This window comes from Neofelis nebulosa, chromosome 8 (genome assembly GCF_028018385.1).
Source record: "Neofelis nebulosa isolate mNeoNeb1 chromosome 8, mNeoNeb1.pri, whole genome shotgun sequence".
In the NCBI taxonomy this organism is placed as follows: Eukaryota; Metazoa; Chordata; class Mammalia; order Carnivora; family Felidae; genus Neofelis; species Neofelis nebulosa.
This window is the reverse complement of record NC_080789.1, coordinates 141,798,986-141,822,110: the sequence shown is the minus strand read 5'-3', so window position 1 is coordinate 141,822,110 and position 23,125 is coordinate 141,798,986. Positions and strand designations below refer to the sequence as shown.

General features: G+C 50.6%; 1 protein-coding gene and 1 long non-coding RNA gene across 3 annotated transcripts in view; both read right to left on the bottom strand.

Annotated features, from left to right (window-relative positions):
• Positions 1-395: 395 nt before the first annotated feature.
• Positions 396-4,913, bottom strand: LOC131483676 (uncharacterized). The gene is made up of 2 exons (XR_009247860.1): positions 2,540-4,913; positions 396-2,487 (listed from the first exon to the last, which is right to left on the bottom strand). It is a non-coding gene; the product is annotated as an uncharacterized LOC131483676 (long non-coding RNA).
• A 22-nt stretch (positions 4,914-4,935) lies between these two features.
• The window catches only part of ADARB2 (adenosine deaminase RNA specific B2 (inactive)), a 416,131-nt gene continuing 397,941 nt past the window's right edge, over positions 4,936-23,125 (bottom strand). For both annotated transcript variants that reach the window (XM_058682030.1, XM_058682031.1), the window contains 3 exons: positions 20,300-20,481; positions 7,596-7,774; positions 4,936-5,912 (listed from right to left, as the gene is read on the bottom strand). In XM_058682030.1, coding sequence (XP_058538013.1) covers positions 5,736-5,912; positions 7,596-7,774; positions 20,300-20,481 — 538 coding nt within the window. In that variant the 3' untranslated portion in view covers positions 4,936-5,735. The remainder of the gene's footprint in view (positions 5,913-7,595; positions 7,775-20,299; positions 20,482-23,125) is intronic.

Genomic DNA, 23,125 nt, shown 5'->3' with positions numbered 1-23,125 from the left:
CAGCCCACCTTTCATGTGCAGTGGCACATCTGGGCGGGGGCACAGAGCCTCTTAAGTATTTGCAGTGTGTTTACCCTTTCAAAGCACCACGACACCCCGAGTCCACTCATGGCCCTCGAGGCTGGGGGATGACAGTTGTCCCCACACTTGACAGTGAGGAAATGGGGGCAAAGGCACACGTTGATTTGTGATGCTTTCGGTCGCTGGTTTACAGGACGGCTGTGAGGGTAGCGTCGGGGCTGGGGGACCCCCTGGGTTTAGAGCGGATGTGCCACTTCCCTGGGGCGGGCAGACCCTCTGAGACCCCTCCCTAAACCTACACACCATTCTCCAGAGACCCCCTGCCCCCAGGACTCTGCTCAATGAAGAAGGGCCAACAGTCAGAGAAGCACAACTTTACTCGATGTTTTTATTCACTTAACAGAAACATTCACTTATCAGATATCACTGAAGTGCAGTTTCCAGCACTTAGAAGCAAATTAACGTGTAAATTAATACTTTAAGGTTTTGGAGGTTTGTTTTTTTGTTTTTGTTTTTTTTACAAATATTACAAATGTACATCCAATATTGCCATTCACCCATGCTTTTTATGTACATACCTTTGCTTAAGAATTACTATTTATTAAGTTCATTTGCTTACAAAATGCTGAAAATTAGCTGAAAATTAAGTGGGCACTGCTGGGAAAGTGTTTGTGTTTGTTTGTTTGTTATCGATGCACATAGGGCAGAATGGTAAGATCCAGTGCCTGTATGAAAAGAGGCCATTGAACCCAGATCATTTTACCTTTATCTTTAGAGAGTGTTTCATCCCTGCAACTTTGATTTTGAAATGAGTTGGGAAATAAGGAATTTCTTTCTCCGGGGCCAACACTGTCTGTAGTTCCCTGCAGGTGCTGCTGTTTGGTCTAACTTTCTAGAGACTCGGCCGTCAGTGACCCTTTGGTGGCAGTTCGGACTAATGGACGTGTTGCAGGAGTCCAAGAAAGGACACCAGTGGACCCTCCGCCCCTGGACGTGCCTTGGCATCAGTCTGATGCACAGGTCAGCGCCGTGGAGCTCAGGGGTGGACAGCCTGAGGTCTGGAGCTCAGCTGCACCAGGAATCACAGGTCCAGGGTAGGGAGAGCAGGCACTAAAACAGGGAAGAGGAAGGGGAGGGGGAGGGAAATGTGAGGGAGAAAGCGGAGGTGCTCTGTTGGGAGGATAAGAGGTGGAGGTAGGTCTGGTCTCGAATCTCTGGTCTCCCAGAACGGGGAGGTGCTCCTCTGTTCTGGGCCGCCTCTGGATAACCTGCATCTTTTGCACCCTTCTTCACCCCCAGCCCCCCAATCCTTCCCTTTACGTGAATCAGAATTTGTGGGAGAAGTTTGACGGGAGCCAACAAGATCCCCGCATTGCTGGGAACAGCCCTTTGGGCAGCACCACGGACAGCACCGGTGAGTGTGCCCCAGCCCTGCCCTCCTCCCTCCTGCCCTCTGGGTACCCCACCCCCACCCGTGTCTGGGAGGGCGCAGAACACCAGGGGGGCCTCACAGGGGTGGGTTAGTCCCCCAAAGCCTTTCCTGAAACACAGAGCTTTAAATTTGTCACTTTCTCCGTGAGCTCCGTAAGAACTCAAAGCTGGAGTGCAGACAGTGGACCTTCCTGACCCTGGCTGGGTTGTGACTCCACAGACTCTACTGAGGGGTGGGGGTGGCGGAGGAGCCAGCAAAGGGACACCGGTTTGCTTCGTGTCGTCGTCGGGTGAAACCTCTGCCCCCTGAGGCGGTTGTGGCATCAAGGGGCGGTATGTGAAAACAGCCTTGTCCTGACTTCCCTTTGGTCTTTATTAGAAAGAGATATTTATTGTGTTTGGGCCAATTAGATGATTTTATTAGAATGGCTTCTTAAAAAATGGTTATAGAAGTTTCCCTAAATTATAAATGTCTTAAGTTTCAAATGTCTTTTTAAATTTTTTAAAACAAGATACTATAGATACATCTTGAAATTTATAATCTAAAAATAGTGTTTCATCAAAATACTCTATTCTATTCTGGGCATTGATATACCATGTATTTACTGTTTATGGCTCTCCAGACATGGTAAACACTATAGCGAAAAAACCTCAAACAAACAAAAAACAAAAATCAAACCCAAAACAACCATTTGACCATATTGATAAAAACAGCTTCCTGTGAAAAGGAAATCATATGAGAAATTATACGGGAAAAACTTGACGTTTCTGAGGAACAGCAAGACTCACAAACTCAGTAGTGACATGATAGGTATATACAGACCTGAAAAGACCCACAAGTATAAAAAGAAACAATACTTCTAGACCTGCAAATCCTTTCCTTGTGGCAAAAAGAAAAACCAAAGAAACCCTAGATCTAGTCAGTACCTTGCAGTGAAGCCATGTGCTAGGAATGGACAGGCGGGGCTCCGTGACCGGGTGACCTTCTCGACCACGTGCTAGGAATGGACAGGCGGGGCTCTGTGACTGGGTGTCCTTCCTGACCACGTGCTAGGAATGGACAGCCAGGGCTCTGTGACCCAGTGACCTTCCCCCTTGGATGTAGTCCCATGGAAATGCTTGCAGATACTGACTTTGTGGCTGAGAACCAGACAGGAAGCCTTCCTTTGCTGACCTCCCTGCCAGGAATGCAGCGTGTGCTTTGGAGGCTGACAGAGGTGGTGTTGCCTTTATTTGGACTGGAGTTGCAGGTGCAGTAGGTGGAGAAGAGAGGATTCTGAGCCAGCGGCCATGAGGCGCGTTCAGACAGGCCTAGATGCCAGCAGGCCCCTGACACTGCTCTGTGGCCTTGGGGCGCCTGAAGGTCACACATCACATACCTGAGCTCTGTTTTCCGTCCGGAAGCCCAAGGTGGCGAGGTGTCTGCGGGCTCCTCCCCAGGCTGTGACTCACCGTTGACACCGCAGCATTGGCCTGGCCTCTGACCCAAAGTGGTGTTGGGTGTTCTCGTGGACTTTGAAGTGCAGAGCGAAATCCGCAGGCCGCCTCATCTCCAGGCTGGTGCTGCCCATCCCTCCAGCCTTAAGCAGGTGCCACAGCAGAACCCTGTGACTGGCCTCCCATTGGCCGGGCCAGCCTTCTGGTTAGCCCTGCTCCCCTGCCTTCCCCCGACCCTCTTGTGCGCCCAGAGCCTGGGCCAGCGCCTCCTCTCCGTGGCCCTGTCCGTCCCCACTCCTGGACATGCACCTCGCGCCATGCTCAGGCTCTCGCTTGGGGCTTCCTGCTGCCGTGCCAATGCCTCTGCAGCTGTCAACCTCCTCTGTGGAGCCATCTCCTCTCCCTGCAGGATGTCCCCTCTGGCCTGATGGATGAGTCCTATGCTGGCGCTGAGGTCTGGCTTTCTCCAGAAGGAGATACTTATATTTTAGTGACGCTTCTGGAGAGCCAGTGTCTCAGACGAAATGAATGGTGACTGGATAGCCACAGTTCGGCTCTTATGGGAGAGTCTGTTATTAGCGAGCTGAGCGCCACCCAAGTCGCCGGGGGTCAGATCTCCTGGTGGAACCCGCTGTGTGGTTTGTGGATGGATCTGTCTGGTGTCTGTCCTCTGGCTCCTGCTGCTGCTGCTGGCTCCTCTGGGTGGAAGAACCATTATTTGGAGCACGTTGATATAAAGCAACAGCTCAGAATGTCAGTAATGGAAGGTTCGGGACACAGGTTTCCTCCAGGACTCGACCGTGCCTCCTTCCTTTCAGAGGAGGGCTCCGGAGAAGGGTGAGTCAGAGTCTAAGTCATAAGTCAGCTCTGGGTTTCTGGGTCCCTAAGCTTTCTCCTGGTGACATGTCAGACTATCAGAAACTAATGTAAAGTGGTAATTTGATTATAGCTTTTATACTGAGTTAACATTTCATTGTTATTTCCTCAACTTTTATGAAAGATTGGTATGAGTCTTATGTTTGCAAAAACATTTTCGTATCTTTCAAAACTTTGTCTTGAGGAACTTGTGCACTCAGTGGCCATTTCCTTTTCTGGAAGAACTTGAACGATGAGTCTGACTCTGTATTAAGTCCTAGGGAGAGTTTGCTTCCATACTAACACCTCTACTTGTTAGCCCATAACAAGTCTCTAAAACGTATTTTGTTTCATTTTTGCCTCACTGTTAGATCTGCAATCTGTACTTGAGTATCTACTGCATGATGTTGTGCTCACATTTCTTGCATTATGGGGCAATCCTGTGTTTTCAGGGTGTGCGCCCATGGGTGGCCAGCTGGGATTCTAACCAGGAGGCCCATGCCCAGCGCTGGCTACTGTGAAGCTTTGCTGTTTGCCACAGTGACTTGCAGATGTGGATCTTCTGTTGGAGAAATTAGAGGCCTGTTAGGTAGCATGTCGGATGTTAGAAATGAGTCCTTAGTGGTCAGAGTGGAACAATTCAAGGTACCTGGATGGAACGAAGGTGTGTAAGAGAAATGCCTCCCTCTGGTGTGGACAGGCCATGTGGCCTCGCCCTGACTCTTAAGAAGGGTGCCACAGGCTAAATCCCAAATGGTCTGGTTGTTTGGCACCTGCCCTGAAGGGGACAGAATCCTGCCTCTTGCATTCCAGCAGCTGCATTATGTGATTTTTTTTTTTTTTTTTTTTTTGGTCATGCAAGATGGTGATCAGGGGACCCAAAGCAATAGAGAGCTGATAGCTTCTCAAGCTCCAAGTAAAGATTGCTCTGGATGTTTTTTCTTTGCTCACTCTCTAATAAAAATTTAGTTAAAAGTCAGAGTGTGGTCCAAGACTTGGTGTCCTTGTGATCTGGTGAGGGGCTTGTGGGGTAGTTAACCCGTATCAGCTCAAACATTGCCAGCAGCTGTGGGCACCTGTCACAGAGACTGTGGTCCAGGTGTGGCTGGTGGGGACTGGGGAGAAACAGTGGGGACTGGTCCAGGTGTGGCTGGTGGGGACCGGTGGGGACTGGTCTGGGTGTGGCTGGTGGGGGCTGGTGGGGACCGGTGGGGTCCGGTGGGAACTGGTGGGGACTGTTGAGGACTGGTGGGGACTGGTGGGGACCAGTGAAGACCGGTGGGGACTGGTCCAGGTACAGGGGTGGCTGTGGCGCACAGTTCTGGAAGTTCAGTCTGCCCACGTCCTACATCTCTGCTCACGGGTGCTGTGGGCCCTGTTCCTTCGCTCTGCAAGAATGGACTTCATTTCTCTGGTCCTGGCTTAGGGGTTCTTCAATATTGCGCATCCTGAATCTGCTGTGAAAGGAGGTGGAGTTAAAACTTAAGTGAGTAATGAGGATGGTAAGCTTTCTGTTGGCTTCTTTGGAGAGGAGCCCATGGCTTTTCTCTTCATTGTGGCTTATCCTGAAGTATCATGTCAGCTTGTGCTAGAGAGAACCAGACGCATTGCTCGAGGCTCGTGGCGGGGAGGAAGACCCAGGGAACGGTGCCCGAGGCTCGTTTCCAGCCGCAGCCCTCGGCTCCGCTGTTCAAGGCTGCACCTCAGACCCTTTAGCCTGAACGGAAGCTTTCCCTTTGACACACCAGGAAGAGTTGGCTGCACCTGCGCCTCCAGGTCGGGGGGCCGCCCGGCTTCTGACAACGTGGGAGCAGTACGCTCCCGGTTTGAGTCTAGCTGCCCGTCGAACGTTGGCCACACATGTGCTTCTGGAACACCAAGGGGAAATGAGCAGGAAGAGCCGGTGAGCACCGCCTGCCTCCCCACGCACGCGCACTCACCCCGCCCTGCCCGGGCGCCCACTCCTCTCCGGGAACCGCAGGTCTGGTGGCTCAGAGGGTTAGTAGGAACTGGTCCTGCTCAGGCGGCTTCCTCACCCATGTGCCCAGCCCGGCCTTCTGAAATGCCTTGAACAGCTGCTGCTTAACAGACTGGTAGGTGCAGGCCCCCCGCTTGGCCTCACAGTACACAGACGGCGTGTCTCCGTGGCTCGGAATCCGTGTGCTCAGCTGTGGGCCAGGAACGAGACAGGGAGCGGGTTAGATGCTCGCACCAGCTGGGCCGCCTGTCCCGCTCTCTTACTGGGAGAGGGGAAAGCGACACGTGTGTGAAGTTTGCCCAAAAGGGGCTTCTTAAGGTGAGTGTTCTCCCCGCATGTGGTGACGGGCTGTCAGCTAGCATGGTCGTGGTTCTCAGTGTGTGTGCCTCAGAATGCCATGTGACGCGCCCTCAGTGTATCTGATGCTGTGTGTTATATATGTTATAGATGTATCCAATGTCATGTTACATGCTGTAAATATATCCAATGTTAGGTCAGTTTTCCCCAGGAAAGCTCTTAACAGAAGATAAATATCTATTCTCCTTAATTTACCTGTTGACAAAATAATATTTCATCTAAATCTGAAAAAGGATCAAAAGACTAACTGCCGTGGCCAGCCAGCTCCGTCCAGCAGTCCTGGGGCTCCGTGGAGGGAGTGCCCAGCAAACAAAATAGCCCTATAGCTCACCTGCTACTGAGAAGACACACTGTGTATTTTTCTTTTGGGGGGAGGATCAGGGGCGCATGTTGGGGTGGGGATGGTCCCCCAGGGATGTTCGTGGGCACCGAAGCAGCACTGCACAGATGCGAGATGGGTGGGTTTCCAGGCAGGAACTCGGTGGGAGCAGGCTGTCTCCTCTGTTGGGTTTCTGAGCTGGTACTGGGCAGGGCCTTGTGGCCAGTGTAGGCAGGGAGGTGGGGAGGCCAGGGTGTGGCGCGCTGAGGCGGGAGGCCCGAATCCCCTGTGTGCTTTCCAGGGAGTCGGGGGACCAGCCTGCCCACTGGCTGGCAGCCCCCCGCAGCGGGTGCAAAGGGCCCTTTAGGAAGACAAAGCGGTGTGCTCTGACACGGCCCCACCTCTGTGCAGAACAGGGAGACACGGACGGTGCCCTGAGTGGACAGAGAGGCATGTGAGGCCGTCAGGGCGGTCAGGGCAGAGCCAGGTCCCCATCGGCGGCTTGTGGCAGCCACAGAAGTCGTGCCTTGCTAAGGACGACACGCACAACTTCCAGGGCCCTCTGAGTTGAAAGGAACGTTTATCTTGAGGGTCAGTGTGTCTGTCCTGCTCCGCCGGCCAGGAGACCTCCCCACGCTGTCACTGCTGTGTGGAGCTGTGGGAGGAAGAAGTGTGGGGAAGCCGGCCCAGCCGATTGAAGCGTTTCTGCTGTTTGGTTTCTGTGTGTTTTGTTTTGTCGCGTTGTTTGCTTGCACCGCGGCCTGCTATGCATTGGGAGCATGTGGAAATCTGTAGATCTCAACCTGAAGTCTGTAGATACAGTCATGGAGCAGAAAGGAAGCTCAGAATTGCAGCAGACACGCATAGCCTGGGGGTCGCGGGGAGAGCTCTCACCTTCCGCCTGGCATTCGCGGGAAACCACCCAGTTTCCTTCCACCTAAACTGGGAGTCATACCAACTTCAGGGGCTTCCTCTGGACTTCCCTGACGATGCCCTCCACGAAGCCTCCGGCCCCTCCTCTCGCCCTGCGGCTGTTGCCAGCACGGGCCCTGCGCAGAGTGGCCACGGGCACCCGGGGGGAGAAGACGGAATGGGAGCTGGTGTTTGTGCCACGTGCCACTCTTGCTCAGACAAGGTGACGGCTTTCCGTGGGCCCCTCCCCGTGGTCACTGGGAGCCGCCCCCCAAGGACTATTACCTTTCCATAAAGCCGCGCCCACCGCGCGGAGAACACGTGCTTGCAGAGCCTCGAGGAGCCCCCGCAGCTCCGCCTGCCGGTGATGCCATCGATAACCTCCACGTCGGTGTTGCCCACCACCCAGTTCACGCTGAAGTGTGGGGACTTTCCAGGCTGGCGCGCCTCGGCATGGCTCACACCTGTCGGGGAGGGGGAGACCGGGAGACAGCCGCGTGTCAGCGCTCTGGGCCACTAGGTTCCTGCGGGAAAGGCGAGGGCCAAACGGTCTGGGTTTGCGCGGGTGTGGGGTGCCTTTTCTCATGGGACTCGTGGATTTTAACTCAGGAATTGTAAATGGTATCAGGCCCTGAGGTTTGTAGTTTGGTTGACGAGATTTAAAAAGCTAATGCAGGGGCATCTGGGGGACTCAGTGGCTTCAGTGCCTGCCTGTCGGATTCAGCTCAGGTCATGATCCCATGGTTTGTGAGATCGAGCCCCAAGTTGGGTTTTGTGCTGACAGTGCAGAGCCTGGTTGCGATTCTCTCCCTCTGCCCCTGCCCCACTCTCTCTCAAATAAGTAAACTTAAAAAAAAAAAAAAAAAAGCTAATGAAAACGACAGAGCCAAGAGTGTAGGATAGTTAATTACCAAGCAAGGTGGTCTAGAAACAGCACCGGCTGCAGAACTTCCAAGACCCCGCACAAAACGAAAGCATGAGGCCCCGCGTTCAGTAGTTGTTAGGAATTTCAGGATGACGGCGGGTCTTTCTAGCTATGTTCCCCATGACTGCCCCGGAAGCAGTGCCCCAGGCGACACCGGCCTGTGCAGTGCGCCTCCGGGGTTGTCCACGGAGCCCTCCCTCCAGAGTTTCCCCGTATCAGGTTGTGAGCTGGTTTCAGTTGGGACACAGCCAACTGTGGATCAGGGAAGGGGGCACCGGTGACCCTCCTCAGGGGCAGCACCATCGGGCATCTGGCCTCTGCCTGGCTTATGTCCCGCCCACGGCGTGGAGTCTGCTAGTGGGAACGCGAGGGCTTTCCACCCAGCCATCCAAGGATTCTAGAATGTGCTGCCCCGCCCTCCGCCTGAGGGTTGCTCGTTCCCACCCTGCGTGGCCTCAGGGGAGAAGCGTGAAGCACGAGGTAGGAAAGGCCCCATGGTGCCCCCGCTCTGTGCACAGCACCATGGGGAGCACAGCCTGCCACACTCAGCGGGATGGAGGAGGGGCCCCAACTCCCGCTGCTTCAGTTTACAGCCCCCCACCCCCTCCCATCGCTCCCACAGCCGCTGCCCCTCCTCGGGACACCTTCCAGAGCCTGCCCCTCTGGTGTGCCTGTCCTCTCCTCCACGACCACACCACCTGCTCCTTCCCCTGAACACCCTGGGCGGAAGGGTGGGGGCCAAGTTAGTGACCTGTGCCGTGGGGGTCCCAGAGCTGAGAAGCCCTGGCGTTGGGAAGCAGTCTGGCCCCCGAGGGCCTGCAGCAGACATCCTGGGAGGGGGCGCTCCCTGCACCCCACGCCCTGTTGGAGCCGCACAGCTACAGACCTGGGCCCTCCCGCTGCGCCCAGTCTCACGCACCGTCCAGGGGCCGCCCGCCCTCGGCACACACCGGTCTGCATTTGCACCTGCTGCTGCAGCAGCCTGAGTCCACAGCAGAGTCACCCGGTGACCTTCTACTGGTCACGGATGGGCAGTGCCAGGCGCCAGGGCTAATTCCATCCATGTCCGCTTGTTCCCTTTCCTTGAAGCGATTCCCTGTGGCAGCTGCCCACACTGAGAGCTGGGCAGGGGGACAATCTGGCACATTGGCAGCGAGGCGGCCCCTTGGGCAGAGGGAGGCAGTGGCCAAGGTCAGGAGTGACCAGACACAAAGAGAGGCTGCTCCAGAGCCTGCTGTCTGTTCCTCCACCCCGGGATGGCGGGGGGGGGGGACACCCACAACAGTCAGGACTGAGCGCCGAGGCCCAGGGCTCCGGCATCGTCATCCGGGTCTCCTCACCACTCTGGACTTGGGGGAAAGTCTCCAAGTCCCAGATGGATGTTGCCATCAGACCTCCCTGCTCCCTCCGTGTCCTCTCTGCTGTGGAAAGTGCCCACTTTGCTGCTGGCTCTCAGCTCACAGACACCTGCTTGGAGAGCAGCCCCGGCAGGGAGGCCACATGCTGGCCACTGGCCTCACCAGGGGCCACCCTGTCTGCCAGCTGCACACACAGATGTGCACAGAGAGAAGGGGCTGGCAGTGGGCAGGAGTCTGACTGCAGACAGGCAGCTCCCACCTCCCCACCAGCCCTTGAGCCCCCTTCTTTGCAGGCGGGGCCCAGGTCGTTGGTGTGTGCTGAGGCACAGAAGGGTCTGTGCTGTCAGTCACAGCGGCTCCATGAATCACACACAAAAATCGTCGATTTCCAACTGTAATAGCCCCACTAATGACTACTTGCAACGAAATGAAATTTTAGGTCCAGTGATGACGTTCTACATCACCGAGCCTCTGTTCCCAGACGTAGGAAATGTGGGGTGAGATCTTCGTTGACTCAGGAGTCAGAAACAGCTCCAGTCCTGCCTTTGCTCCTAATTTGCTCTTCCACACCTGCTATGTTCCCTGCCACCCACCCTGTTCCCTTCCACCCGCCCTCTGTTCCCTTCCACCTGCTCTGTGCCCTTCCACCCGCCCTCTGTGCCCTTCCACCCGCCCTCTGTTCCCTTCCACCCGCCCTCTGTGCCCTTCCACCTGCCCTCTGTTCCCTTCCACCCTCCCTCCGTGCCCTTCCACCCTCCCTCTGTGCCCTTCCACCCGCCCTCTGTGCCCTTCCACCTGCCCTCTGTTCCCTTCCACCTGCTCTGTGCCCTTCCACCCACCCTCTGTGCCCTTCCACCCTCCCTCCGTGCCCTTCCACCCTCCCTCTGTGCCCTTCCACCCACCCTCTGTGCCCTTCCACCTGCCCTCTGTTCCCTTCCACCCGCCCTCTGTTCCCTTCCACCTGCTCTGTGCCCTTCCACCCACCCTCTGTGCCCTTCCACCTGCCCTCTGTTCCCTGAGCCTGAGCAGGCTCCCGCCGGCTTGTTGGCCAGGCTTTTGTTAACTCGTGGCAGCCAGGGGGAGCTGCGATCACCTGTCTCCTAAGGAGCGTTGTGCGCATCTGAGTGAGCTCATTCATCACGTGCCGGCTTCATAATTTTCCAGCAGCTTCCCAGGAGCCACGTGGGGACTGGGGCCAGAGAAGGGGCTCGTCCAGCGTCCTCTCCAGGCCGAGGACGGCATGCTTCTGCGAGCGCTGGAGCCGGGCAGAGATGTGACCACATGGTGTGGTTAGAGGAAGACACACTGCTCAGGCCCAGAAAGGAGACTCTGGTCTGCATTTTATTTTTCCTCCCATTGGCTGGAAGTGATCATTCCTCCGGAAGCAGTCGTCAAATGACTGAAGGTAAAAATCAAGCCTCAAGTTCAAGTGCACAATGTATTTACAGTCATGGGCATCACCGCCTACTGCTGGCTTTTGTTATCATGCTTGAGATGACAACTCATTGGCACATCGTCCAGATCCAATCACTTAGAACGTATAGCATAACCTTCTCTCCCCAAATCCACAGCTTGAACTGCCTCCTGGTGGCTCATCAGAGCTCTCCATCCAGAGGAAGGTCCCGGTCGACATGGGCCCCTGTCCCAGTTAGGGTTTAGGGAAGAGCTTACATTCTGAGCAGTGAAAGCACGAGCCTGTACCTGCTGTGCTCCAGGAGAAGGTCCTCTCAAACAGTAACACGTGGAGAACCCAGCACTGTGTACAGATGACCTCTGTCCAAGGTCACAGGGTCTCTCTGCAAGCACATATGTAGACTCTTCGTATTTTTCAGCCCGGACTACCTGCGCTAGTCTGCAAACCTGCACCTTCACATCCAGAAACAAAAATAATTCAAAATAAAACTGACCAGCGTGGATCCTGGGGGACTTCTGCCTTGACTGTGTGGTAACATAGGAACAATGTTGCATTTTTCACTGTGGTTTCCGCTCCGGAGATTTTATAGGTCAACACTGCAGCACTGTGTTAGTCCCCTGGCCGCTATGATCACCTGCCAGCAAGTGTGGTGGCTGGAAGACGACAGCAATGTATCCCTGCATCGTCCTGGAGGCTGGCAGGTGTGACTAGGCAGGGTACCCCTGCGTTACCCTGGAGGCGAAAGCCCAAGACAGGCTGAGAGAAGAGGTGTCCCTGAAAGCTGGTCGCCAGGTGGGTGAGGACCAGGTCCGATGCCTTCTTCTTTAGTGAAATCTGTAGTAATTATTCCCAGCCATCTTGGAAAGAACCTCATCTTCCCAAACTCTTTCTCCATCAGCACGGACATGCACGGCCTCTGTTGGCTTGTCTTTGTGCCATACCATATGCAGGCCATTCATCTTTTATGAAATGTCCTAGACGAGTATTTTACTTCAAAGCGGAGACTGGTGAGACCAAGCAGGTCTCCACCAGCCTGTGACACACTCTGCCGTGGTGGCAAATACACAGAGGGTCTCCATGGAGATTGTTTGACGTTTCATTCAGTGCCCACAGTCATGTGAATAGGCTGAACTTGAAGACCTCGTTCAGTGTCATGTCTGTCACTTACCAGCAGTGTGGCCTTTTGATGGGTTAGTTAGCCTGCTAACCACCACCATGCATTACCGCTACAGTCAGGACAGCGGTTACCATGGCCACTGCTGCAGTTACTGGAGTCACCACCACCATTAGTGCTGCCCCATCACCACTATGACCACCATCATTGAGAGCAGTGGGGGCGAATCCTCCATCATCTGTGGAAATGGCTTATCTAGCTATGAAAAGATGCCTCATTTGGAGAAAACCCTTATACACCTTTTTAAAAAGCAGTACGTAAGAGAGAGCGCAGCATGTCTTTAGATAGCCAGTGGGCCTAATATATTTAAAATCTGATTCCGTTTCTCCAGATTAAGTTTACACGAGACACTGAGGAATGTGACATTGACAGGAAGTGAGGCCTATCTGTGTCTCAGGGCACCACTGCGTCCAGTCTTGTGACATGGCTGATACAGCAGAGTCCACTGGCAGGCCCTGTTGTGTTACACACTACTGGCTGCCCACGTGCCATCCCTTGCACGTGCACATAGACACACTTGTCACACACGCACACCACACTTCTAAAGGAAGCAGAGCTAGGGGTATTTAATGCTGACCTATAGATTTGGAGTAACTAATAAGGCTGTATTAATGTCCTTTTATTCATTTTCATTAGCACGAACACCATTATAATTGACAGTAATTTTACAGCTACTGTCTTGTCCTAATAGAGCACGTTTCCGGGCGAGGGTGGGGAATGTGCTAGAGTGTGCAGGACTGCTGCGAGATGCTTGTCCAGTTCGTGGGTTCCTGCCAGCCCGAGGGGACACACAGGTAAGACCCGGGCTGCTGTGGCCTCCCTTGCCTCCTCTCCTCTGACCAGTTGGTGAGGTTGAGGGTGTGTGTGCACACTGCTTGAAGGTATGCCGTTGCTGGGGAGTTCTACCGGAAGGTTCCGAGGTCACCTGCTTGGGGAGCTGGAACCTTTTCTTATAGTGAGAGTTTTCCCCACAGATTTTCAGGGACTCCCGTCCTGGAGTCAATAGGAATGTGACCTTGTCTGTGCACATAGTGACTGTGGTTTGTGGTCTGCATAGTTTAAAATGCATGGGCCCACAGGACCCTCTGAAAGGTGTGAAATTTCCTCTGTGGCAGGAAAAAATTTGAATATTTCACTTTATAACCTGATAATGACATGGTTCCTGGTACTGGTAAGGATTGTCATTGCTTTAGAGGACATGGGACAAGGGGACTTTGGCAGAATATGGTCATTTTTTTCCTTCATATTATGCATCTTTCACTGCTATGGTATCCAAAATAAGGTAAGTTTTATACTGGTAAAAATGCAGATTATTTTCATCACTTTTTATTTGACTTTATCTATTGAGGACCATTTTCCTTATGCCCCAATAACACACTTAATGTCTCCTGCAGCACAAGTCTGCTGCAGCTGATAGAGCTCTGTCTGTCTGTCCACAGTGGTGTCTTGTTCTCATTTTTAAAGAATGCTTTTATTGGGTCTAGGATTGTAGGTTGAGATTCATTTTCTATCAGCATTTTAAAGATACTGTTTTATTGTTTTTTTATCTTCCCAGAACTAAGACTATAGTCTTAGTTCCCTTGTATTATTATTTTATTTTCTGACTGCTTTTAAAGATTTTATGTATGTATGTATGTATGTATGTATTTATAAGCCGTTTTACTGCTGAGCGGAGAACTTAAGAAGATCCTTCTTGGGCCATAATATGCATCTTAGGTCTGTAGTTTGATGCTCTTCAACTGTCCTGGAGAGTTTCTTGCCTTAGTTATTGCCTCTTTAAAGGTTATGTCTTAGGTACGTCAGACTTCCTCACTCCGTCTCTGACCTGGCTTGTATTTTCCCACTGGGATGGTTACTTGCATGTGTCAGGTTGGCTGGTCTATGGTGCCCAGTTGCTTCGTCAAACACCAGGCAGATGTTGCCGTGAGGGACTTTTAGGTGTAACTGATGTTTGAATCAGTAGATGTGGAGTAAAGCGATGACTGTCCCCTATGAAGGTGGGTCTCATATAATGAGCTGACAACCCTAGAAGCAAGGAGTGTGGTTCCTTGAAGAGGAAGGAGTTCTGCCTCCAGACTATCCTTGGACACAGCTACAATGTCATCTCCTGCTGGAATTTCCAGGCTGCTGGCCTGCCCTGCAGAGATCAGACTTGCCAGTCCCTGCATTCGTGCGAGCCAGTCCCTTAAAATAAATCCCTCTTTTCTAGTAGGAAAATGAACATACTGTTTCCTATTGGTTCTGCTCTCTGGAGAACCCTACCTAATGCACCTTCTTTCGGTTTCTCTGCTGCATTCAGGATCTTTGTCAGGGGGATGTTCCAATTTACTAATTCTCTCCTCAGCTGTGTTTAACTTGCTATTCAACCTATCCACTGTTACACAAATTGTTTTATTTTCTTTACTTCTGAAATTCCTATTCAGTTCTTTTTTTTTTCTTCTTTTTTTGGCTTCTATCTCCCCCCTGAATTTTCCTTCTTATTTTTTTTTAAGATTAAAAAAATGTTTATTCATTAAAAAAATTTTTTTTTAATCTTTATCCTTGAGAGAGAGAGAGAGAGAGAGAGAGAGAAGGAGAGGGGCAGAGAGAGAGGGAGACAGAATCTGAAGCAGGCTCCAGGCTTTGAGCTGTCAGCACAGAGCCTGATGTGGGGCTCGATCCCACACACTGTTAGATCATGACCTGAGTCGAAGTCAGACGCTCAACTGACTGAGCCACCCAGGCACCCCTCGTTTTTCACATCTCTTTTTCGCTGGTGAGTCTGCATCCGAGAACAGTGATCTCTGCAGCTGTGACTCCTTCCCCACTCTTGTGCCTGCTGGCTTTTGTTAAAGTGGTCTTGTCTCCTCCCATGCCTGGTTAGTTTTTGCTCTGTGCCCGTGTTGTATTTCCATATTTTTTGTAGCATTATTTTGATCCAGCTCTTAGAGGGGTTCCCTCAGTGTGAATTTGGGAATGGAGACAGTTTCACACTGCTCTGGGAACCCCTCAAGGGCCTGCTTACCTGGGTTCAGACTTGGTCCTGATTTAATCCACAGAAGCCTGGCCTCCGTCCTGAACCCCTTGGAGACTCTCCTCCTGCTTCTGGCCCCCAGGCTCTTCCCTGGCAGCCCCTCCCCACATTATCTCTCTTCCTGCAGGATTTTGCTCCAAAGTCACCCCCAGTGAGGTTTGTCCTCACCCTCTGGTTAATTTAAGGTCAAAACTCACTTTTAATCCTTTCTTTGCTTTATTTTTCTGCAAAGCATTTTCGTTTTGTCCCCCCTGGAATGTAATCTCCCTGGGGCATGGGTTTTTGACCGTTTCATTCACTGCTGCATTCCCAGGGTGTAACTAACTGTCCGTGGTATGTCTAGGCAATCAATACATATTTGTTGAATGATTAAGTAAGTATGGATTATGTTGACCAACTTCTTGATGTTTGCATAAATGAAATGTATTGACAATGGAAGTATTTGCCTTAAATGGTAAAAATTTCAAGAGCAATGGAATTAAGGTTGGTGTTCAAATACTTTGGTGAACGAATTCCTTAAAATCATGGGGGAAATTAAATGTAACTTGACTAATATACAAGTATTTTTGGAAAAACTCCTCAGAAAACTAAAACAAGGTTTTTCTATAATTGTAAATTTATCATAAGCTATGTCCCATCTGATTTGCAGGGGGAGATCAGTGCTAATCTATGGAAATGTCTTATTAAATATTTGTTGAATCTAACATTTCAATCTTTAGGCAAAAATATTAGGATTGCCTTTAGATTATTCTAGCAAGATTTATAATAATCTTTTTCTACCAAAGATTCCTTCAAGGGCTCAGGAGATAAATTTCTACTTCTAACAACCCCAAGACAAAGCAGCTGCTCAGATACACTTTTAAGCTCATGTGTTTTATCCTAAACATTTATGGAAAATTTGTAGGTTTTTCCATAATAAACCAGTGTTTATTTTAGTATAAAAATAATACCGCGAATTCGTTACCATCTGCATAAAAGACAATGTTTGCTCCTACCCCACTGGGTTGTTTTGCAAGACACTATTAATGACCATTAACTTCAGAAATTTCTCCTGAATTAAAGAGGTGCAGCTCTCCCCATCAGATTCTACAGCTTGAGTGACAATACTTTGGAGACTGGAACTCACAAAAGCATGGCTATGCATGGCGACAGACCTCCTCCTCCATCCCACCCACTACTGCTCCCTAAAGAGAGGTGTCTGGAGTGCAACCAGCAGGTGGTGTTGGGCAGGATTTACAGACTGTGTTGGTAGACATTTCAACACATTCAGCTCCTTGAGAAACATGGAGTCTGAAAAGGCTCTGACATGCCAGCTAGCCATTTTTACGCTTCTGGGAAGATGTGCACTGGGAAGGGAGACAACCGATGTCTGCTTATCACGATCCTGTGATTTCCATCACGTGCACAAGAACCAGGGGTCCGAAAGAACTCGCGGTTCTGACATCCAATTCCCTGCGTCCATCTCTTGGATATCATTTTCGTTGCCAAGACCTTGCCATGGGCTGTAAAACTAATTGTAAGTTTTATCTTCAGTGTGGACTACGAAGGCTCATTGTTGAAAACCAGATCCATTAAATATGCTGTTAAGAGGAATACAGAACCTGTGCATTCCACCCATATTTTCCGCCTTGGCTGGGATTCTTTTTCTTGATGAAGAAAAATAAACTTACCTTTGAGGTTGGAAGCTCAGACACACCATACCCCCGGTCTGGAAGAACAGGCTTCAAAGTCACTTTGTATGTCACTTTATGTTTTCCTAAAACGATGAGTATTCAGAGCACAGATTTTTATTGATTGTCATCATCACCATTTTTTCACCATATCGAATATGCTGAGAAACGGGAAAGGCAAGCTCCTTTATGGTGGCTGCTCCCACCTGGTGATGTGACTCTTGCCGAAGGGTTCAGGCTGCTCGGCAGCCGAGGTGTGGACGTCCACATTGTGGTGTTTTGCCCGTAGGTATAGGCTGGTCTGTGCAGAATGTTTCAAGATCTCTTTGGAGGACATTAGTATACCCTATAACCGTGTCAATAGGGCATCTTTTCAGCTCGGCTGCTTCTTATTAACCCAGAACTGATTGAGCCCTAGCTAAACGCAGGACTCCTGCACTAATATGTGGGCTTCATCTTCTCAAGCAATTTTGCAAACTGACCTTGAGGGAATCTTCAAGCAGATTTCATGTGCTTGTTTGAGTGTGTTTCATTATCATCCTTATATAAGATCTCTCTCTTTCTCTTCTGTTGCAAAAAATCCTGATGATTTCCTTTCAAAAGTTGGATGGTTGGTTTTTAAATATCCATCAGAGCAATGCAGTCACTGCAGTTAAAAGCATGTAGGTGAGAAACCATGGCGTGGGCTTCTTTGCATCTCGGCAATAATAAAAACTGTATTTTATTTTTTTTAATGTTCATTTATTTTTGAGAGAGAGAGAGACGGAGTGCAAGTGCATGAGTGGGGGAAGGGCAGAGACAGAGGGAGGTGGAGCATCCGAAGCAGGTTCCCTGCTATCAGCACAGAGCCTGATGTGGGGTTGGAACCCACAAACCGTGAGATCGTGACCTGAGCCGAAGTCGGACGCGTAACTGACTGAACCATGCAGGTACCCCAAACAGTATTTTAAATAGGCATCTAAGTATAGACTGAAGTGTCTAGTCACTGTCCTGGTTGTAAATAGGGGTGACTACTCCTCTGGGTGGCGGGGTGGGGGTTCATGTAGGTCTCAGGCGCTTTGCCACTTGATGATTTCAGATGTTCTGAATTTCTCTAATTACATTTTTTAAAAAATTCACTTGTGTCACATTTATAATTCACAATTCCTGTTTTCATCTATGTGTATATGTTCCAAGTTGAACTTAGGATTTTTAAAAAGCATTGCCAGAAGAATGGATGCTGGCAGTATTGTGTGGTACCCAAAGGATGAATGAAAAGCAGCCACTGGTGGAGGCTGGTAAGGATTTGCTTTCTGTATTCCTTATGCTCATGGGGCTTAAGTAACTTCCTCACTGGGAGATGAACGTAGAGGACAGAGGCCACCTGAGGAGTTGGAAGCCTGGGAAAAGATGGCATGTGACACCCGTGTGGACAGATCAGAGTTCTCTCAGAGTTACTTAGGAACTAAGAACCTCACTGTGGTTTGTGGCGCCCCCGAGATGGGAATTTTGGACTTGAGCACCAAACCAGTAGTTCTAGATCTCCTGGGGTCCGCTCTGGAGCTGTGTTGGCAGTTCAACTGTAAGAAGTAAATATTCTTTGCCATTTTGAGGAAAAAAAAAAAAAAGGAAAAATAAAAGAAAGAGGTTGAAACTGAACTACACCTGAACCTACTAACTTTAAAATAATAAATGTGGGGCACCTGAGTGGCTCAGTCAGTTAAGTGTCCCACTCTTGATTTCAGCTCAGGTTTGATCTCATGGTTCTTGAGTTTGAGCCCCGTGTTGGGCTCTGCACTGACAGTGAGGAGCCTGCTTGGGATTCCCTCTCTCCCTCTCTCTCTCTGCCCCTCCCCATACCCCCCTCTCAAAATACATAAACTTAAAAAAAAAATAAATGTAATTTCATAAACTTTGACGCTGGGCGAGCTGGCAGTGAGCCTCCAGGGCTGTCCGAGCCCTGGGCTGGTTTGCCGCTCCCATTTTGCATTATTAATTTTTATGGGATTAAAAATATAGGCATCAGTTAAATGGTGCGGGCCACGGGATGCAGTGTGGAAAGATGAAAGAGCTTAGCTCTGTAGTCAAGCTGAGTTCGAATCCTTGCCCCATGTCAATGGATGGAGCATCACAGCAAGTGACTGAATTTCTAGGAGCCTCTTCCCACACCTGTGACATGGAGACGGTTGGTGTGATGAGGCATCGTGTACCGTGTTTGTTGAGAAGGACGAGTGGCCGAGTGTCCTTCCCTCGTGTTGGCGGTGTGGCCGCTCCCAGAAAGAGACTCGACTGCTGTGTCCTCACCGCTCTGTGCAGACCAGGCCCCTCAGGCGCTCGCCCCCCAGCAAGACCGCCCACAGGCCCGTCAACGCCCGGAATCGGTTCTGGTTCGAGTCAAGGGCCCTGCAGTATTGGGCACAGGGTTTCGAGTGAGGATGTGCTGAGGAAACCCTGCCTTGCTGATCGTGTTACCTTGGCCCCTGGGACAGTGGTGAAGAATGGACCCCTGCCACAAAGGAGCGGCCCTGGGGACCAGCAGAGAAAGGTGACACCCTAAAAGATGGTGACTGTCCTGCGTTCCTGGACAGACTCTGTGACCCCGTTTCAGATGAAGTGTGCAGACCTTCAGGCCTTGCTGAAGTGTGCAGACTTTTGCATGGAAGGCTCCCTCCCTGGACACATGGAGCCCCCGGACTCTAACATGGTCACAGGGATTTGAGGACAGGGGACACAAGTTTTGGACCCAGGCTGATTTCAGACCTACTGCCTGAGGGCCACACCTCCTCCCTCAGCAACAGAGAGGTGGTTCTTGGCTCAGGGTCTGGGGTCCTAAGAACGGGATCTCACGTGTAATGCAGTGGGGTCCTGACTGGTCACGCCAGCCCAGCCCCAGGCTCTTCCTGGAGTAGCAGGTGTGAGGTGCTGCCTGTGGTTGGTGGTCGGTGTGCAGAATGAACAAACGTGGAGGTATCTTTTCTTAAATCCGTGCCAAGTGTCATAAAGCGCTGCTCATGAACCGTGCCTGCTCCCACTCCCACCCCATGGGGCACTATTATCACCCTGATAATGTCATTTAGAGAAAGTTCAGAATCCTGGGAGTGAATCTCCGGCCCAGCTCTGAGCCGCAGCACTGAACACCTCTAATTTTCCTGTTTCTCTCCCAGGTGATCTAGTCTAAGACTTAAGCTGGCGTTTCACCGCGTGGGCACCGCAGACCCCCAGTTACAGTGGTCAGGTGGTGCGCTGCGTCCTGGTCTGTGCCCCCCTCCGAACTCTGCCCACTCCTGCCCGCGGGATGCACCGTAACCCTCTTGTTTTGTTTCGGATCTTTGTAACTTTGCTCGCTAAATCTTAAAGAGCCGTTGGCCAAAATGGGTACAGTGTGCCTGAGTAAGGACCCATGGGGCGGGCCGATGGGAAGGCGTTGGTGCGCGTCTCCTGGGAGGGTTTTCTTACCGCTGAGGAGGGGCCGGTTGTGCCGGTAGGAGGTCGGCAGCTGGCCGATGTCCTCGGTCCGGTGGCTCATCACCCGGGAGAGATGGCCGGTGTGGTGCAGACTCCCCACGATGATGCTGTGCAGGTACACGGGCTCGATGAAGTGGCAGAGCAGCGCACCCTGCAGTCCCAGCACATTCCACCTGGAAGGAAAGGGCGTCAGCGCGGTGCCCCCGAAGGTGGGTACCCTCTGTGCCCCCAGAGCAGCCCCGCTTTCCTCCTCCCCTCCCCATAGGGCACTGGCTGTGAGAGCCCCCCCTCCCCGCCAGCCCTCCACCTGGGGGCGCTGTGCGAACCCCCTCCCCTCCTGCCCTCCGCCCCGGGCTGTGGGGGCTGTGACCCCCCATCAAGCAGGCCAAAGGACAAGCTCCTTGGCACACGGACCGGGAGCAGCCCCAGCTTGGGCGACTGATGGTTTCTGAGCCCCTCGATGCCGTGCAGGGGTCTGATGGGGGGCTCTGCATTTTAATGAACGCGGCTTCCTTTTCTGGAAAATGAGTTGTTAGATGGATCAGAAGCTACATATTCTCTCAGGGACTTGAAATTAGGTTAAAAAAAAAAAAAAGACAGTGTCCCCAAAGTAAATCTGAATTTTTCTTTACGTGAGCAGGGAAATATCAGAAGGGAGTTTATTTATTTCAGTTTAGGGAAAAATGCTTTCTCCTCCTTTTGTCCTCAGCAGTCAGAATGACCTGTTGTGTGGAAATTAAATGACATTAATAAATGGCCCTGTTTTGCTCTGAGGAAGATTGTGGTTTTAGAAGCCCAGAGCAGACATGAAGGACAAGGCCGCTCTCCTGTGACATAAATATAGCCCCGGGCAGGTGTTTTTGCTTCTGCAAGCAAAGATGACAGCAGCATTTTAAGACTTTTCCCCCTAAACTTGGGTGGTACAAGGTTACATGTATCTGTTTGAGGCAACGGTTTGTGGTTTCCACTGTAAATAACGTGTTTCTAACCCAACCCACCCTCCGTCGGAGGCTGACATTATGCAGCTAATTTCTTACATCATTGTTCTTTTCATTAATTAACATTTCTCCGCTGTTAGAGCAATTACCGTGGTGCCTCCACGCTGTACATTTCTTTTCATGATTAATAAGGAGTCATTATATTTCCCTTTCCTGAAGCAGTCAATTAACACAGAATTCTTTCCATTAATTACCGCATGTTTAAAACCAGCATGCCCTACCTGGAGAGCAATCTGCTCCGAGAACCTGTGACACCAATCGCTTTAAAAAGTTCTCTTTAAATTTTATTCCGAAAACACAAGCAATTTAGCTGGCGATATTAATTTGCCTCAGAAGCATCACAGTGAATGAGAGACATGTTTTAATCTCATGCAAGAAAAGGCAGCCATCTGGCGGGCGGGAACCGAGAGAGCGAGTCTCCTGCTCTCCCCGCAAACGTGGGTCATTAAAGTAATGTGTTCATCTACATAAAACTCAAATGGAATATAAAAGGTAATATTTATATACAAACAATTTAGTCCTACAATTTAAACAGTCATTGGTTTTATGAAACATTTACTTTAGTCTATCAGATTTGCATAACTTCACTTAAAAAATAATTGTGGTCATTTCTGTAAGTCACATCATTTCTTTTAGAAAGGCCTGAAACTGCTGTCCTTTGGAGATATCTGTGTATCTATGTATCTATATATGTGTCTATCATCCATCTATTATCTACCTATCAATCTATCCATCTATCAACGTATCCATCATCTATTATCTATGTATCTATCACCTATCATCTGTTTAGCTAGCTAGCTATTATCTAATTTTAAAAAGTACATGTGGCAAAGTTCTGAAGGAGCACACATTTCTGAAGGCCGCACGTGTACTTCTCACTACTTTGTAGGAGTCCCTTCACTTGATGATGTCGCCTCTGCCCAGGCTTCTGTTCCCACCTGACTGTACAAGAGGGCACACCAGCTGGGGCCCTGGGGAGGCTGCCTTTCCCTCACTTTTCACTGATGAATTACAGAATTTCCACAAAATCCCGGAGAGGAGGTACATGAACTTTCCATGGAAGGAACACTGATGTTTTTGAGGGATTGGGTTCCTTCCCTTAAATCTGAGACTGTATTTCTGGGCAGGGCCAAGGACACACCAGAAAGTGAGGACAAATTCAACAGAGTCACTTCATTTGGGATTTCAAATACCTCCTTCCCAGATTTGAAGGTACACCAAGAAACAGAGAGACAGCACATGTAGTGAGTAATCCCTTTCACTCTGGAGGTGTGCAATATTTGTGGTTTAAGTGTATGCTTTACTCCTGACCCACGTGTAGGCTCTCCTGCTTTGGGAGACGCTCTTGCAGCAAGGGTCATAGACGTAGTAAATCGCAGTTACGAGGCCAGGTCGCCATTGATGGGATGGCAAAGCGCTCCGGGATGTAGGCGGCTGAAGTGGTGTCTGTTATCTCTCTGACCGCTAGTGAAGTTTGAACATTCCTTATGAATTAAAAGCAGGTAAATGGACATTTCCCCCATTGATAACAAAGTGCTTGCTTGAAATAAGCCAAGTCTTGAACAAGAAAATTAGTACTTCCGGAAGAGACAGCGCTATCCTGTGGGCCATCCAAGTATTGGTGCCGAACAGACTTCTGGAACATATTCAAGTGGTTCTGAGTCTGTGGGATCGTCAAAAAAACCCCAAATACCTTCTATATCTGGTTCCCTCTCAATAACCTTTATAATAAAGAGAAAATCAGCCTTCTTCTTATCTGGCTATAGGAGTTTAAACTCATTCAGCTAAACTGATCAATAATACCAAATGTCTTCCTGAA